Consider the following 16687-nt stretch of genomic DNA (forward strand, 5'->3'; position numbering starts at 1 on the left):
CTGTATAGACCTAAATCAGGAGAGTATTTTCCATGGCTTCTCTCTTGTTTGGAGCACTGAAAGATGGGAAGATTTAAAGAACAATCACATGAAGCAGACTTAATAGCCAGCTGTTAACAATACCTTATGTCACCATATTTCTGTAGTTTAGTAATCTTGGATGATAAATTAGAGTTTTCTTTTTGTCTGTTTGCAAAGGTAACTTGGGGTTTATTGCCTGTGCAGTTTAAATTTTAGCTAACTAGAACACAAGTCAAATAAAATGAGTTACTTCGGGAAGAATTGTTGCTTGTTATTAATCAACCTACATTCATCAAAGTAACTTCCTTTTTTAGAATATGTAGAATTCTGCTTCCTTCAGGTCGCCTGAAAAATATTTGTCTCATTGCTCATTTTGGAACTGCTTGTATTACAGATACCTCAATATCTATGTGGGTACTCCAGATGTGGAAGAAAGCTTCAATGTGACACGACCTGTATCACCTCATGAGGTATTAATGTTTGTGTTTGTCTTGTTTGATCTTGGGGATGTCTTGAGTAGTAGCTACATGTGCCATTATTTTGAGTACATGCGCGCCACATTAGGTGATAGAATGCATGCCACCATCACTGTAGAAAGAAGCCTCAGAGATTTAAACATAGTGTAATACATTTTTTTTTAACTTTATGGTTTTTTCTGCCATGTGCAAATAGATGTATTGAGTGCCATGGTAGCTGTATTTGAGTGGGTTTCCATGAAAGTAGGGAAAAACACTTCTCTTGCTTAATCTTGTGGCTCTCCTTATGACAGAGCTGAAGTCCTCACGCTACAATATAGTGTTCTTTGATGGTTTTATTAAGTTCTTTTTAATATTAGCCTTGCTACTCTCTGGACCATAGGTCACTTCAGTCTCCCTTTCCCTCCTGGTCTTCTTCAGGAACATGTCTCTGATTTTTTGCTCATAGTTTTTAAGTCTGAGTCAGAGAGCAGACACAGAAACTTTGAGCAGAAACAGATGGAAGTTGATAAAATTATAAGAAACTGCAGAAGAACATTAGCCTTATGGGGAGTATATTTAACTTCTTTGCACTGCTGTAAGCATGTAGGTTAGCAAATGGATTGTGTACTTCTGGAGTAAAGATGCATGCTGGAGAACAGATGCTGCTGTGACTGAAATCAGAGAGTCTGTTGCTTTTTGCAGGATATAAGGTAGCTTCTGTACATATAAGAAAGCCATAAACTAAGATAAGGTTTGCACCTTTTAGGATTGCTTCCAGGTCTCTGAAGCCATTCAGTTCCCCTCAGAGATTGCTCAGGAACAAAGTATTCCTCTCCTGCTGCTGTGCTTTGAGATTTATACCTCTGCAAGAGAGGTACTGACAAGCTCTTTTTGGCCTCAGAATGGGAACTGAGTTTGGAACTTGCGCTTGTTTCCCTACATAGAGCCCATTGTCAACGTAATAAATCAGTTCACATATCAGATGCTCTTTTCCTTGCATATTTCTCGATACTTGAAGTTGGATTGTGGTTGGGTTTTTTTCATGTAGTAGATGTGGCACACTTTAGACTCTATCATGAAATACATTCAGTGCTTTGGAGAAATTCTGTAAAAACAAGCCACCTAGTGGCTGCTTTTTGTGCATAGCCACGTTTCTGTCTCCAGTGACCTGACTCAAATCTCATATAGTTCAATGGAAAGATTTTAAGTAAGGCAAGTAACTCAGCCATGAACAGTGCAATTAGATGTTAAACAGGACAGCTCATGCATCTCACAAATGTGTAGCTAATGTTAAATCAGTAGATCTGAACGTGCACAAAATGCAACAGGAAAGATTTTTTTGTATGAATAAAATTGTGTGAAAAAAATTGTGGCCCACAACTAATGTCCAGGAATCCATGTATTAAAATACTTGCTTAGTTTGTAACTAAAGTGACTGAACATGCAGAAGAGGGCAAAATAAGTACTTCATGGAGTATATGAAGCATTTGTTGACCTTGAATTTAGAATAGCCTACTCTTGCATCTCATATATCTTCATTGATTCTTAATGCTAGTGCATAATTTCTCTTTTTTTTGTATGTGTGTGTTATACACACGTGAAGGCCATAGTTATTTTTTTAAATAGGATGCTGATCAGGACAAAGTAAGGATGAAATTAAAAAAAAACACAAAACAAAATATTGGATACTTATGAGGATATTACTACAGTTCTTTGTTAGAGGCTTATAAAATTCCTTTTCAAAGACACCTAAAATGATCAGATTTTCGTAAGGGTCAGATTATTTTACCTGTTTTCAACTACATTTGGAAGTTTTTATGTCCTTGGTTCCTTGAAGATCAAGTCATGCCTGTCTTTTACCTCTAGGTGTCTAATGTAAGGAGAAGTTACCTCAAGGAAGGTGATACAAAAATACAAGTGCTGGAATATTACACTGTATAATTCTGATTTTCTATCTGTCTTGTGTGAGCAAAGCACGCACAAAGAATCCCAAAGCCCTTTTTTCCGTAAGCGATACTAATGATGCTGACTCTCCTTCTCGTGCAGTTCTTGTGGGAGTTTCATGAACTATTCATACAGATGAATTTAAAGTAATTAGAAAATGGAAATATTCTCAGTTACTTTTAAATTTGATAAAGTTGCTGGGAGAACAGTGGGACCTACTTTCCTACAAGTCACAGCTTGAACACTGCGGGTGCACCTCCATATTTTATTACTGGAGAAGTGGTTTGCTTTTTAATTTGGAGGAAGGAGCATCCGGTTTGGAATGATTCTTGAGGCATATTTTTCCATTCAGTTGCATCTTCAAAGCACAGCACAATCTTAATTGCCTTTTATTGATGCGTAGTCAGTACACTGAAAGACTACAGAACCATAAATGTACAAGTCTGAGTACTGATAAACCTATAATCCTGGAGCTCAAAGGTATAGAATGCTCAGTGAGGTCATGAATGACCTGCTGTGAGTTGCTTTGTTGTATTCAGCAAATGCAATAAACCTTGTCTTGCATGAAGGTACTCAATACCTTAAGGGCTAGCAACAGAGTCATAGAGCGAGGCTGGGGAGAGCAGACCAGAAAGATCGGATTAGAAATGATTGAGCCTTGAGCTATATAATGTCTTAGATATGCGTATCCTGCTTTTCTTGCTGTCTGAGGAATTTGCAAACAAATTCTGGGAAACTTTACAGGAAGTGATACTGTAGGGAGCCTTCTGTAAGTCATCTTTAGAAACGGTACCATACAGTGAGATTTGCTCGTTCTGTTAGTAAGGTAGCACGGTGTCTCTCTTACTCTTGTGTGTTTCCCTTACATCAAACTTCCTATGACAGCACAACTCTGCAGCTGCTGAGAGTCTTCATATAGAAATGTCCCTGAGCTGCGCACTGATCTCAGAGCCTGTGACACTGTTATGGTCTTTGTGCCAGCTCTGCTGATTAGGCCTCTCTGCTTAGTTAAACAGTTTAGAAGTTACGCTCCGCAGTGCTGTCCTCTGAAGACACAGATCCACTGGCTGCTTTTGAAACATCACAATAATTATATTTGGGTTTTTTTTTCAGTGTTTTGTTTTAAACAGGAGACTCTGTCAAACATAGTCCAGGTACCATGAAGAGCTTGGTCAAGCATTGCTTTGCTTGGTTTCTTTGTGAGGACTTACAGGAGACAGGGCAACCACAGGGTGTTTTAAGACAGACTCTTCAGCTTGTAAGCCAGCATCTAACCACGTGATTACTCCTTTTAGTGCCGCCTGAGAGACATGACTTACTCTGCCCCAATTACAGTGGACATTGAATATACACGAGGTAGCCAGAGGATCATACGTAATGCATTACCCATTGGCAGGTAAGATACCATATATCAAGCTTATGGTGTTAGTTTTCAATTACTGCCATGTTATGAAGAGTTTTTACTGCAAAATAAATGTAGGCTAACCTAGCTTCCTTGTTAAAAGAAAAAGTGAGCAGGCAAATCTTGATGAACAGCTGGACGGGATGTGACTGTTACGTTCTGTTATACGATGTTGTTTTGCGAAAGCTTCTGGAAATCTCTCTCCTTCCAAAGAAGGATGGATATAAGGATGGATGTTGTTTATGTTTGTATTGATATAAAACCAAAGAGGGAAATATTTGAAAGAATACTGGAGCTGCAAGTTGCGTTATTGCAAAATGAATATAATCATGTTTGCTTTGTAGCCAAATTACTCGGTCTTTCATGCATAATACGTAGATACGTCTGTGGAAGGTGGATGGTAAAACCAGTAAAGCAAGCAGTAGCTCTTCTGTATGAGCTTAAGCTCTCCTTTAAAATTGGTTTGGTTTAGAGCCAAGGCTGAGCTTTGTGGAGGAATACTGAGAATTCTTTACTAATTTTGCTTTTCTAAAGGTAGTCAAATGGCTTGAGGTTATTAGTATTGTGAAGGACATCTGATTTCTTAAAGAAAAAATAAGGTACCTTAGGGAGAAAAACAAGCTCTTAACCATAACAAAAAGGCAGAATACCTGGCAGTTCTAGCATTTATTGAGAGCAAAATTCCATTTTAAAGGCAATAAAGATGTCTGTCTTTTGTCAACAAGGTTTCTTAAGGGCCAGCCCTGCTGGCTTTAAAGGTCAATGCCTTACAGAGGGTGCTAACTGTGTGTGACTGTGCATCTTACCGGAGGTGGAATACTGGTGGGAAAGAGATGATAGATACTTAAGGAGCTACACTTCTTGTGTGAGATCTTAAGCTTTCATATAAAAAACCCCAAAACTTTAACTCTGTCAATAGAACAGGATACACAGCAATGCATTTACGAAACCAGACTTGTGTAGCTGTACTAACAGTTTATTGTTCTAAGTAATTCCATAAGAAAAGTTTTTAAAAGACCATCTAAATGTGAGTCCTTTGAATTATTTCATGATGTGTGCTATAAGCAAAGAAGAAAGTTCAAGTAAATGTGCATTTTCACCAAAATGCATTATCAAAATACAAAAGACAATACTTTAAAGGATAAGTTATAGCTAAAAGAAGAACAACAGAACCTAGTCTAGAAGTTTGTCTACATGTCTAAAAAACCCAAAATAGTGGGGTAAAGACGACTTGTAAAGCATCCATAATATACTGGGAAAGACTAAACTACTGCACAGCACTAGTATGTTGCATCTTACATAAAGGCCTGTTCCTATAAATTCTTCTCTTTCTCCTATGAAGTGAGGTCTATGGCAAAAAAAGTAAATATTCTCTATTAAAACATAAAGTTACATTATCTGGCTGGTTTTAAGGACATACATGCAGAAAGTCTTTTTGCTGTTAAAAACTGTTAATATTCAGTTGTTATTTCCATGGGAAATAATTTTCCTCATCTATCCCTAATTTTGTGCTGGTTTCCTTTTGCCAGCTGAGTGTATAAATGCTCTTGTTTGACATGCGTTTCAGACTGGGACAGGAAAACTGTGTTCTTTCCTCTGTTATTTCTGTTGTTTGGCAGAGTCACTGATAACCTGTATGTGTTAGAAACAAAAAAGCCCCAAACCCCAGGGCAATATTTTTGTTTAAAAAGGAAAATTTTCTTCGAATATTTAACAGCATTCCAAATTAGTGTACCCATTTGCTGTGTCTTTATGAACAGAAATTCTATAACTGTTATTTTCCCTTTTGCCTTTTTTTTATTTTCTTCCCGTTCTTCTTTGTAACTTCAGATATTAAAAAAAAATTAGATCTGCCCTCAAGAGGAAAATGACTTACTGTAGTGTCTTATGTTAGCTGCAAAATATTTTATTGTTTGCAAATGAATTAAAGAGTAGATACTTGGTGGCATCTGTTTCACTGAAGTTTTCAGTGACAGCATTTACATGCTCCATTTTGACTTTCCTTATGCCAACTGGTTACTGTTTCTGATATAAATAGCCAATGCATTAGGGTTATCGTGTGTGTGATGCAAGATTGTGATTGTCATATGAAGCTTTGTATCTCTAGGAAACACTTTCTCAGTGAAATGACTGAAGCAAGTAGGTTATCTGTATAGAGCGCTGTAGTGACAAGATAGAATCATAGAATACCAGGTTGGAAGGGACCTCAAGGATCATCTGGTCCAACCTTTCTTGGCAAAAGCACGGTCTAGACAAGATGGCCCAGCAACCTGCCCAGCTAATCTTAAAAGTATCCGATGTTGGGGCATCCACCACTTCCCTGGGGAGATTATTCCAATGGCTGATTGTTCTCATTGTGAAAAATTTTCCTCTTGTGTCCAATCAGAATCTCCCCAGGAGTAACTTGTACCCATTACCTCCTGTCTTTTCCATGTGACTCCTTGTAAAAAGGGAGTCTCCATCTTCTTTGTAGCCACCCTTTAAATACTGGAACATGGTGATAAGGTCTCCCCTAAGCCGCCTTTTCTCAAGGCTGAACAAACCCAGTTCTCTCAGCCCTTCCTCATATGGCAGGCTTCCCAGTCCTTTGATCACCTTTGAGTCCCTTCTCTGGACCCTCTCCACCCCGTCCACATCTTTTTTTGCATTAGCAGGGATCAAAACTGGACACAGTATCCCAGATGTAGCCTGACAAACACTGAGTAGGGTGGGATACTGACTTCTTTATCTCTGCTTAGTGAGACTGAGCAACTATGAACTCAGGGTCGCTCAGTGCTTTATCCTGTCAGGTCTTGAAGACCTCCGTGAATGGAGGCTGCCCAGCTTCTCCGTGCAGCTTGTTCCACTGCTTGACTGTCCTCATGGTGAAGAAGTTTTGCCTTATATCCAGTCTGTGCATCTTTAGTTTCTCTTTTTTTTTTTTTTTTTTTCCCCTCCCTAAGCGTAGAAATTTTTTTTAATGTCTTGGAATATTTTCCCACCACTTCATGTTGCATCGTAATATGGTTGCTGCAGGCTTCTGTGCTAAAACACCAGAGAAATCAGAGCTAGTACTGGGGAAACTTCGTGCCTAGGTTGTATATTAAAGGCACTATCTGTCTGCAGCCGTAAGGTGTGATTGCTGTGTGGGAAATCAGATCTGAACTAGCTTTTTCTAATTAAAACTGGTAACAGTGGATCTGCAATGGCGTGTTCTTCAGTGCAGACTGTCCTGGTTTTGGGGACCAGGAGTCTTTGCACTAGTAGTCATTGGCTTTGGTGAGTGCACTTGTCGTGGATGCCTGTAGTAGCTGCGTAAAAATTAAATAGGAAGTCTACAGTTTCTGTCAGTAGATCTCCAATTTCAGGTCTCTCTTTTCAAACTACGGTGAAAGAAGGTGTGATTAAAGGAAAAACCTGTTGTTCACAGCGTGCATGTGTTCTAATTATCATAATGTGTTTTCTCCAGTTTGTTCAGCATGGTTTTTGTTCCGAATTTGACTATTCATATTTTCCTATCTGAATCTAAAATGAAAGTGTAACTGGTTTTCTTGCAGAATGCCTATAATGCTGCGTAGCTCCAATTGTGTTCTTACTGGGAAAACTCCAGCAGAATTTGCCAAACTTAATGAATGTCCTTTAGATCCAGGTAAATTTACACTCATGTTCTTTTTTCGCATCTGTGCCTTTAGTTTTAAATCTTTTTCAGGAAAGAAATAGTCCTTTGGTAGGTTTCCTGCCACTACAAAGTCGGGAACTTCTCAAGTGTATGCTTGTAACTAAAAGAAATTGGCAGGCTTTTGAAAATAGTAAGAAATGGTTGACAGCATGGAATGTTTGTATTTGCAAATGGAATTTTCAACCACAATAAGAGTACACCAAAATTTTTAAGAAGTTGGGAAGTGTGTGTAGTATTATACAGTGGTGTGTTATATGGCAACAGAGATGGAGTTGGTTCGTGAAAATGAAGTGGAGCAGGGGAGAGTGGAGTGTAAGGGTGTCCTGCAGAGAGGGAACTCTCATTTGCTGCCTTCTGTAAAGCAAGAATAAAGTGTTACGTGATAATATTTGAAATGCAGAGAGGACATGAAGGGTTGTAACAACGAACTTCCTTGTTTTTTGTCTGCTGCCTTTGAAGCATGCACTGGATGTGCACTGTGCTTACTTGTGATGGCAAGATACGGTGACATGACGTGCTGTGCTGGAGGGACATTAATAGATAGCTACAATGTAAGAGGGGAACCTTAACGTGGCTCATGTGCAGATTCCCTGTATTGTCTTAGATACAACAAAGGCATTAAAATACATTTTTAAAAGTAATACAAAATAAATTTCTCCTGGGAGTGCTGGAGAGAGCAAGTCGGTAATTATGGAAGACTTACTCTCTTTGTTTGATACCAAGCACCTGAAATGGCCACTTCATTTTTGATGTCCTTATGATATGCTCTTCTGACAGGCAATATTTTTACTGAATTTATAGAACTAATAATTCTATAACATCTTTTAATAAGTATGGTTACCTTACAGGTTTAGGCTTTTTACAGCTTTGCGATTTTTGGTCTGCCTGGCAGTTCTTGCTGTCCAAGTACTTCCCAAATACTATGTGTGAGCCTAGCAAAACTTCTGTTTAGTCTAGTGGAACATTTTCGTAGTTGTTACAGGTTCCACAGAGTTTGTTCTTTACTTTTTTAAGGGAAAATTTATTCTCCTGTTTTGTGTTTTATGTACTTAGGCTTACTTTCTAATAATTTATATTCAAAGGGATGTTGAAAGAGGCAAGTAAAACACAAGGGTACTGACATGCAAAATCTTTCTTTTTCTATTGAATAGGTGGCTATTTCATTGTTAAAGGTGTAGAGAAAGTCATTCTTATTCAAGAGCAGTTATCCAAAAACAGAATCATTGTGGAAGCTGATAGAAAAGGCACAGTTGGTGCTTCTGTTACCAGGTATGGTAAATGCCTCCAATTACATAAAGGAGATAAAACCAGAGCTTCAAAAGGTCATTGTTGTGGTTGAAGTAGCTGTGTAGTTTTCTTCCTAGTGTAGTTTAATGGGAAAAAGCTGTAGACATTCAACACCCCTCTCTTGCTACTGTCATTTTGTACACTAAAACATCAATCCCAAAATCAGTTGGTATTCCCACAAAAATCAGTGGGAGTTGCTCATATGCTTCAGGATTCATCCCAGACTAGGAAAAGCAAGTTCCAACTTTGAACATAACAAAGTACACTTCCTAAATGATGGTGTTTGGTCTCATTTTGCAGCAAGTAACATGAAGTCACTGCCGTGGAAATTGGATGTAACCTTTTGTCTGACTCTCTAAATCCATTTGATGTAAAAGCTCTTAAAGGCAATTGAGAAGGAAACAAAAATCAAGTATTTTTGTACTACACAAATTATTGAAAATGGCAGGTAGTCTAAATTTGGCCTTTCCTCCTTGACTGAGTTTTATTTATAATTTATTTGCCTTTTGGTTTTGTTTTAAGCTGCATGCTGGTATAATATGGTGTTTGTCACTGTTCAGTGTGAGGGCTGTTTTTTCTTTTCCAGAGGCCTCTCACACATCCCTCCTACCTCCTTTACTGTTCCGCAGTAAGCCTAGATGAGGTTAAAGGTACAACACAAAGTAGTGTTACCTCATTACTGTTGTTACCGCAGTACTTGCACAGAGTTTGACCTTGCTGGTTACATCCAGGTTGATGATAAAAGCATGCAAAGATGGTTTTGAAAAGTACAGGCTTCTACTTGCTTAAGTCAAGTATTGACCTTCCTCATCACAGGTCATGATACCCTTGGAGTTACAGGGTGATGTCTGGCTATTTTAATGTGATTTTTAGAAGAGGAGAAAGTGAGATTAATTCAGTTGAAAGATTGCTCAAGCTTGCTAGGTTTTATATAGAAGATTCTAGGAGTGTCAGTGCAAACTTTCTGTTGGACATAATTTTTTTTTTTTTTTTTTTACTTCAGTTCCACTCATGAGAAGAAGAGCAGAACAAATATGGTTGTGAAACAAGGAAGATTTTACCTGAGACACAACACTCTGTCAGAAGATATTCCCATTGCTATCATATTTAAGGTAATACAGCTGTTGATTTGGAAAAAAAAATAGCTCAGAAATGAAGATAGGCATCAGCTGTCAGAAGTCAATACATACAGAAGGACTTAGCTGGACTTAGAGAATGCAAACTTTTTTCCTCTGGGAAGTCATCCTTATTGTACAGCAAAAAGGAGAAAAAGCGCCGCATTTTTCTGCAAGGAGAGCATTGTTGTGCCAAGACAAATGCCTGCTACCCCCTTACTGTATTGTAAGGTCCCTCTGCACTGCTGCCTGTGCTCCTGCTGCTACAGAAAGTCAGAAGCATTTTGTTTTGTTACGAGCTATGTTGCAAACTTGGGTTAAGGGTCATGGGTTCTGGTGCTGGTATCCCTCGTGCTCACTTCCAGCTTGTGGACTGCTGAGTAGCCCAACACCCTTTGTTTCAGATCTGGGGACATGACGTAGCCATGAGCTTGTTATACATGACTTCCACCCATAACCATAAACAAAACTGATAGCTTTTGGGGAAGTCTTGCAATTTTTAGACCTGTTCCTAAATCCTTTAAGATTACTAGAGTGGCTTGCATTTCTTGGCAGTTTGCTTCCTTCTGCTGTGAATGAGCTCTGTCTCAGTCAGAACACTTCAGAATCCCTGCCTGATTCAGGAGCACTCACCAGTATCTTCAGTGCAGTGAGTGCATGGACAGGCATCATAGCTTTGAAGCTGTCTCTGGTGGGACTGATAAAGGGCTGTGAGAGGCATCCACCCTTGATTCTGGGCAAGAACTGAGGAGTATTTGCCCTGCCAGGAGAGCTGCTGACAGTGTCATGCCTTGGCTGTCACTGCCTGAGAAACTTCCAGAACTGCTTTCTTTTGCCCTCTGCTTCTCCCTTCCGTTTCCGTTCAGTCCGGGGTGCACACAACTGAAGGCATTAATGATGACTATTCCCTAGCTGCCCAGCAGGACTGGAAGCAGGATGGTAGCCCATCTGTCTGTGGTATCGAACACATGGGCTACAGCCAGTAGCCTTTGTAGCCACCAGTAGGTGGACATGCACTGCCTGGCTGCTGGAGAAGACAGCAAGGCATGGCCAGGCCTTAGGCTAGGACCTGTCCTCCCAACAGCTGGTAGCTCCTTCCTGTGCTGTAGGCATTGCTGCTGCCTGTGGGCGTGCAGCCTGGTGGAGTGGATGTGCTCAAGGAAAATGGGTAACAGTCTTGAATGTGCTGTTCACAGGGAAGGTGGCTTAAGGCACAAAAAATGCCTCTGGCTGGATCTAGCAACCAATAGAAGTAAATCCTGTATCTCGCTTTTCATCCTCACTGTAATGGTTTACAGCCCAGAGGGTTTGGGGAGGTGATGATCACTCGCGGAAATAAATTGCCAGGAGAGGGCAGCACTCGCTCATAGCATCCGCACAGTTTCACCGGTAGTGCTGATTTGTTGGCGTTGGCAGCTACAGACTGTTCCGTATTACCGTACCTCTTTGGCTGATTGAAAGTTGTAAGGTTTTCTTGTAGGAATTGCTTTGCGTTTGGTAGTAGAAAATAGTTTAATAATTGGATTTAGACTTGTGAAACAAATACCTGTTATCTCTGATTAATCTCTTCAGGTCATTGGAGGAGATCATCTGTTTTCAGTGACCAATGTTAAAGGAGGTTGAGAAATTATTTGTGGACAGAAATGCACATAAAAGTGTCAGGATTAAGTTCACAACTTTTCTGTTGCAGAAAAGTGTTAATGTGGCTCTTAATCCGTTTGCTCAACAGCTGGATTCCACCTTCACTTACAGACTTTTATTACATTTTGTCACCCCCTGCTGGTACAGATAAATACCTGCTCGCAGCAGAGGAACTGCTCAGGGTTATTAAGTTCGAGGAGGTGGTTGTTGGGGTGTTTTTTTAAGCAGCATTGTACTACTTGATCACCTTCAGACAGTGCTTGCTGTAATGATCCACCTGCCTATAGGTGTCTTTTATATACCAGATAATGTTGCATGATTTTTCATTTCTGTATTGAATAAGGGGTTGCAGTTGTTAGAAGCTCTTGGCCATAGTACTTTTCAAAGGTTTATATTCATTTAATCCAGTAGCAAATTAGTTGCACCCACTTTAACTGTTCTCATGTTCTATTCTTGAACTGCACTTAACCGTACTCATGAGTGGTCATTTTCCTGACCTTTCCTTTAATGACATGTGAACTTCAGGAATTTCCTGTCAACTTTTAATGTCTCCAGCTGGAAACTAAAAATCCCAGATAGTCTTTTCAATGGTTTCTTAGGCAGGCACCAGCCTCTGATCTTTCTTTCTTGAGTATTGCTGTAATGCAGTATTACTTTGTTATATTTAGCTACTAGAAATGAGGTTACAAGCCCTGAAACTGGAAAATCTCTGACCTAGGGTTCCCCGTGTCGCCTCAGCATTCTGACATGTCAGTTTTATACATAGGAAATCTGTTGGAAAAGCAAGATGAATAATTCCTATCTGCTGAGGCCCAAGCCTTGGGCACGGAGCATAGATCTTTCTCATTACTAGTAAGTGTTCTGCTTCTTGTAAGGTAGAGGTACACATCTGCAAGGAGCAAAGTTAAGCTGTACAGAGGATGTAAGGTTTGAAGTTTTGATTGCCTTTGCATCCTTAACTTTTACTGTAGTAACTGCTTGTATAATTTCTAATTAAAAAGTAAACTGAGAAAGCAATGACAAAAATCTGTTGCTCTGCATTTCCTCCTGCAACCAAGTTCCACAGACCTCTGTGTTTTGACTGAGAAAATGACTAGTAATTGGTAGAGACCTGCTATCCAGTGCATGGGCCAGCTAGAGGGGACAGTTTTGTCAGGGACTGTCTGAGAGTCAGTGGGAGAAGGCTGGGCAATTCTGAATTGTCTTTCTAGTCCCAATAGCTTTAAATGGCACAGTGTCTGTGCAAATGACATGAGATGTAGATCAGGTACAGAAAATCATTGTAACTTGTAGGAAAGAAAGCAGGTATTGGAAATGTGTGATTTAATGTGGATTTAAAGCTGCTGCAACTGTAAAGTGGAGGTGTACTAGTATCTCTTAGACATCTTTGTCAAAAGCAAGGGCTGTGAAGTAGAGAGCATTACAAACACCACCCGCTGGCAGACCTGAGGCCTAAAATCCATGAAGAGCTCCCTTTAACTAGAATCTAAGAGCACTTTCATGTTTCAGGCATGAGTCATGGACACAGCTGCATACTAGGTTAAGACCTGAACATATAGTGTTCCCCATCCTTTCTTTTATTTCATGCTGGGGAAGGAAACTCAGGTGAATGGGCTGTAGGGAGGGGTGGAAATAGTGTAGATCTAAAGGTCCCTTGATCTAGATAGATGCGGGGACTGGACTGTATAGGGTCACCCTAAAGGGGGGCCTTGAAGTCCATCCTTACCCATAGTCTCTTCTGAACTGCAAGACGTTTTCCTGCTGCTTTGCTTTTCTGCCATCCAGACACGTAAGGATCTTTGTGATTGGCATGTTTGGAGATAAAACAGGTAGTTGTGCCAAACGCTTCTAAGTTGTGGGTTTGTGAATTTTGGTACGTTGACCACAGCTAACTGAAATTTGATAGGCTACAAAAGGCATAGTCCTAGCACTATGCTAGGAGAGAGTTGAAGTGTCTGCACTTCAGATGTGAGGGAGTTAGTTCTTTGTTGCTGTGCTAGCTTAAACACTTTTCCCTTAACCTTTATTCTTGAAAGTGACAGAAGCATTTGTGCAGCCCCTATATATGTAAATGCAGGTTTTGGTTTGGAGTAGTGATAGAAATTGGACAATTTTGCCCCTGAAGTGTGTATTTGTTGAGGTTTTTAAAGGGCTGTTAACTGCCTTGTAATGGGAAACATACACAACTAATTTGCTTCTTGCTTGCTGTGTAACACAACTTAATTAGTTAACATACACATGCAACCAGAATGTTATTTAGGATGTCCTGAGTTCACTTGCAACCCCAAGAGACCTTTGTTGTAGCTGCACAGATCACAGGGATGTGTGACATGTGCATAGTGGTTTTTTTGAGTATGTCAGGCTATGAACTACACATACTTTACCTGAGGGGCTCGGACAGTTTTAGGTAGCAATGAGCGTTAGAGGAGCTGCGGAATATTTGTGTAGTATTTAAGGGTGTTTCTATCCTGGAAAATATCAGGGTTACAGATGAGGTGGTGCTGCTGCTTTTGCGGGGAGCTCCCTACATTGCAGGGAGTTAGAGCTGTTTTAAGGTAAGGGCTGTTTTTCTTTTGGGTTTGTGATCTTGATTCGGTAGACTTGAGTGAGTCCTGGGAGCTGAAGTACGTGAAGGTTGCATGCTGCACCAAAACTGGTTGGGTAAGGAAGAGAATTATAAGTAACCTAGGGGGGGCTTAAAAATTGAATTTTACGACCTGAATCGCAAAGTAAAGTATCTGTAGTTTATGTGGGAGCTATCAGGAGCTGCGCTAGGACCTGCGGCAAAAGATTTGAACAGCAGGTCAAGTTTCAGCTTTATAAACCTGTTAGTTTTGGTTTTTTATTATTCTAGCTATTATAGCTAGAATATGTTAGTCTTGGAGCTGTTAAGACACAACTCTAGTGGAACAGCTGAATGGTGGTCTTACTGGATCTGCAGAATTACAGGTTCCCATGGTTGCAGTTTCATAGCTCGTATCTTTTGAATTATGAAAGCTGCAGACCAATTTTGTCTGTGATGTCAACCTTGAACTTCCCTGACATCTTTTTAATCCAGTCATCTGCCTGTCTCCATTCTGTAATTTAGCCTGATGGACTGCAGGACTACATTCTAGGGAAGTGCCATGGAAACGCCTAGACATCATCATTAAGACACGAGCTGGGGGAGGAAGAGCTGGGCTCGTACTCTTTCATGCACGCTTTTTCATATGTACATGTGTGTTTGTGCACACACGTGTTTTGGGCAGCAGGAACATCCCCAGTCCTAGAAAATGTGTGACCCCAGTTGGACCACTTTCTCCCATTTGAACTCAGGAGGATCTGAATATTCTGAATGTTTGCTTCGACTTGTCTGTCTTATGTCTATTGATTACTAGCCTTCCAACCATGCTCTTCAACAACTTGCTACAGTCTCCTTCCTCATCCTTTCACTGCTACTGCTAAGTTATCCCTTTGCAATGTCTCCTTCCCCTCCACCCCCTGTAAAATTATCCCTTTGTGACGTTGCCTTCCAATCAAAAATAAACAAGCCATCTTGTCTCCTGCTTTGCTTTTGTGTTAGTTCCCTTTCCCTCGGCTTTGTCCTGGGATCATGAGCACTGTAAGCGTAGGACCCGTTCCTACTTGCATGTCCTCAGTGTTGCACAAGCAACAATCCAGGAATATTTTGTTACTGTTGTAGTGATGTTAACAGGCTAATTTTGGAGCACTTTTTTGTTTCTGTTTCTTTGTTGTAGAAATGCAACATCAGTGCCAAATTTACTAAATAAGAAAGTGTAGGGGTTACAAATCTGCCCGGTACCAGCATGGGCCTGTTGCTTGCCTTGTTAGCGTTGCATGTAGGTGGGTTTGTGTATGCAGCTCTGCCTATGACTGTTGAGAGTGCAGAGGAGAATAAATGGTTTTACTTTGAGGCTATTGTGTTAGCACATCTCTTTCAATCAATTGCCTGAGTTTTTAGTCATTACTCATAAATTAATTTCCCCCAATTTGTACTTACGTATATTGTACTATTATATATTGTTTGGTGGAAGATCTCAGCCTTTCCCACACACAAATTCAGAATTCTCAAGTGAGTCTGCTGCTACAAACTTCAACTAGAAAATCTACACAGGTGTAATGATATATCCTACTCTCATCTTTTTGTCAGACTTTTGATCAGAGAATTCAACAAGTTAGAAGAAATCATCAGCCCTCTTAATTTAATGCGACTTTCTGGTTTTTAATGGACAAAAGAGGATAGTAAAACTGCAGGTTGACTTTTCTTTTCCCCGCTTGTTTTGTTTACCTTTTACATGACTCTTAGAAACTGGTTGCCATCCTAAAATTAACCTGCTGGATAGAAATAGGGTGGTATCTTATCAGCTTGCATTTGGTGTGCTTTAGATAAATATATTCCTGGTATACGTGCCTAGAATGGCACAACAATTCCATCAATAACATTTTGTTCTTCTGTAGGCTGAATGCAATAATTGTATGAATCCAGTTGTGGTTCCTAAACTGGTTTGCTGGTCAGCTATTAAGTCCTAGACACATGGAAAATGACAATTGTGAAGCTTTCATGCTTTTGCAGACTTTCTTATGAGTCTGGTGCTCAGATTATGAGGGATTCTGTTAACTTCTCTGCTGAGGTTTTTTAACTACTGTGTGACCTTATTTAAAAGGGTGAGGAAGCATAATAATAGTCGAAAAACAGAGATTGGAACTACAGTAATATCACATGGACAAATTCTGGTTCTGAAAATAGTCTTGAGATCAGAGGAGTGACCACTTATTGGGAGCAAACTATGATGCATAAGAGCTCTTGCTCTTATGATGAAGTAACTGTCTTGATTTGGTACTCAAGTCTCTCCAAGATGGTGGAACTGGGATCTGTGCTTTGCACTAAAACAGGAATGTTCTCACAGTTAGGAGCGTGTGCTACTTGTGCACTGCTTTTGGTTTCTAATAAACCACAAGGTGAATAGAGTTTTAAGTTAAAGTAGCTTCAACCAACCACTTCCTTGTCGAAAAAGAAAGAAGAGATGAAAGAAAGAAAAAAAAAAAAAAGCTGGATACTTCACGATTAGAGCAACAGTTTTGCAAGGGGATAGCGTTAGCTAGGTGTTAGGCAAAGTGACACCAATGAAGGTGGTAAGAAGGGAAGGTATTTGTGCATTTT

The 16687-nt window shown here is 39.9% G+C and overlaps 1 protein-coding gene across 1 annotated transcript in view; it reads left to right on the forward strand.

Moving 5' to 3' along the window:
* POLR3B (RNA polymerase III subunit B) overlaps window positions 1-16687 on the forward strand; it is an 80495-nt gene that overhangs the window by 4094 nt on the left and 59714 nt on the right. The window contains exons 5-9 of the mRNA XM_086468407.1: window positions 416-491; window positions 3719-3819; window positions 7362-7453; window positions 8635-8752; window positions 9774-9882. Coding sequence (XP_086324533.1) covers window positions 416-491; window positions 3719-3819; window positions 7362-7453; window positions 8635-8752; window positions 9774-9882 — 496 coding nt within the window. The remainder of the gene's footprint in view (window positions 1-415; window positions 492-3718; window positions 3820-7361; window positions 7454-8634; window positions 8753-9773; window positions 9883-16687) is intronic.

Source organism: Leptosomus discolor, chromosome 1 (assembly GCF_034619465.1).
Source record: "Leptosomus discolor isolate bLepDis1 chromosome 1, bLepDis1.hap2, whole genome shotgun sequence".
In the NCBI taxonomy this organism is placed as follows: Eukaryota; Metazoa; Chordata; class Aves; order Leptosomiformes; family Leptosomidae; genus Leptosomus; species Leptosomus discolor.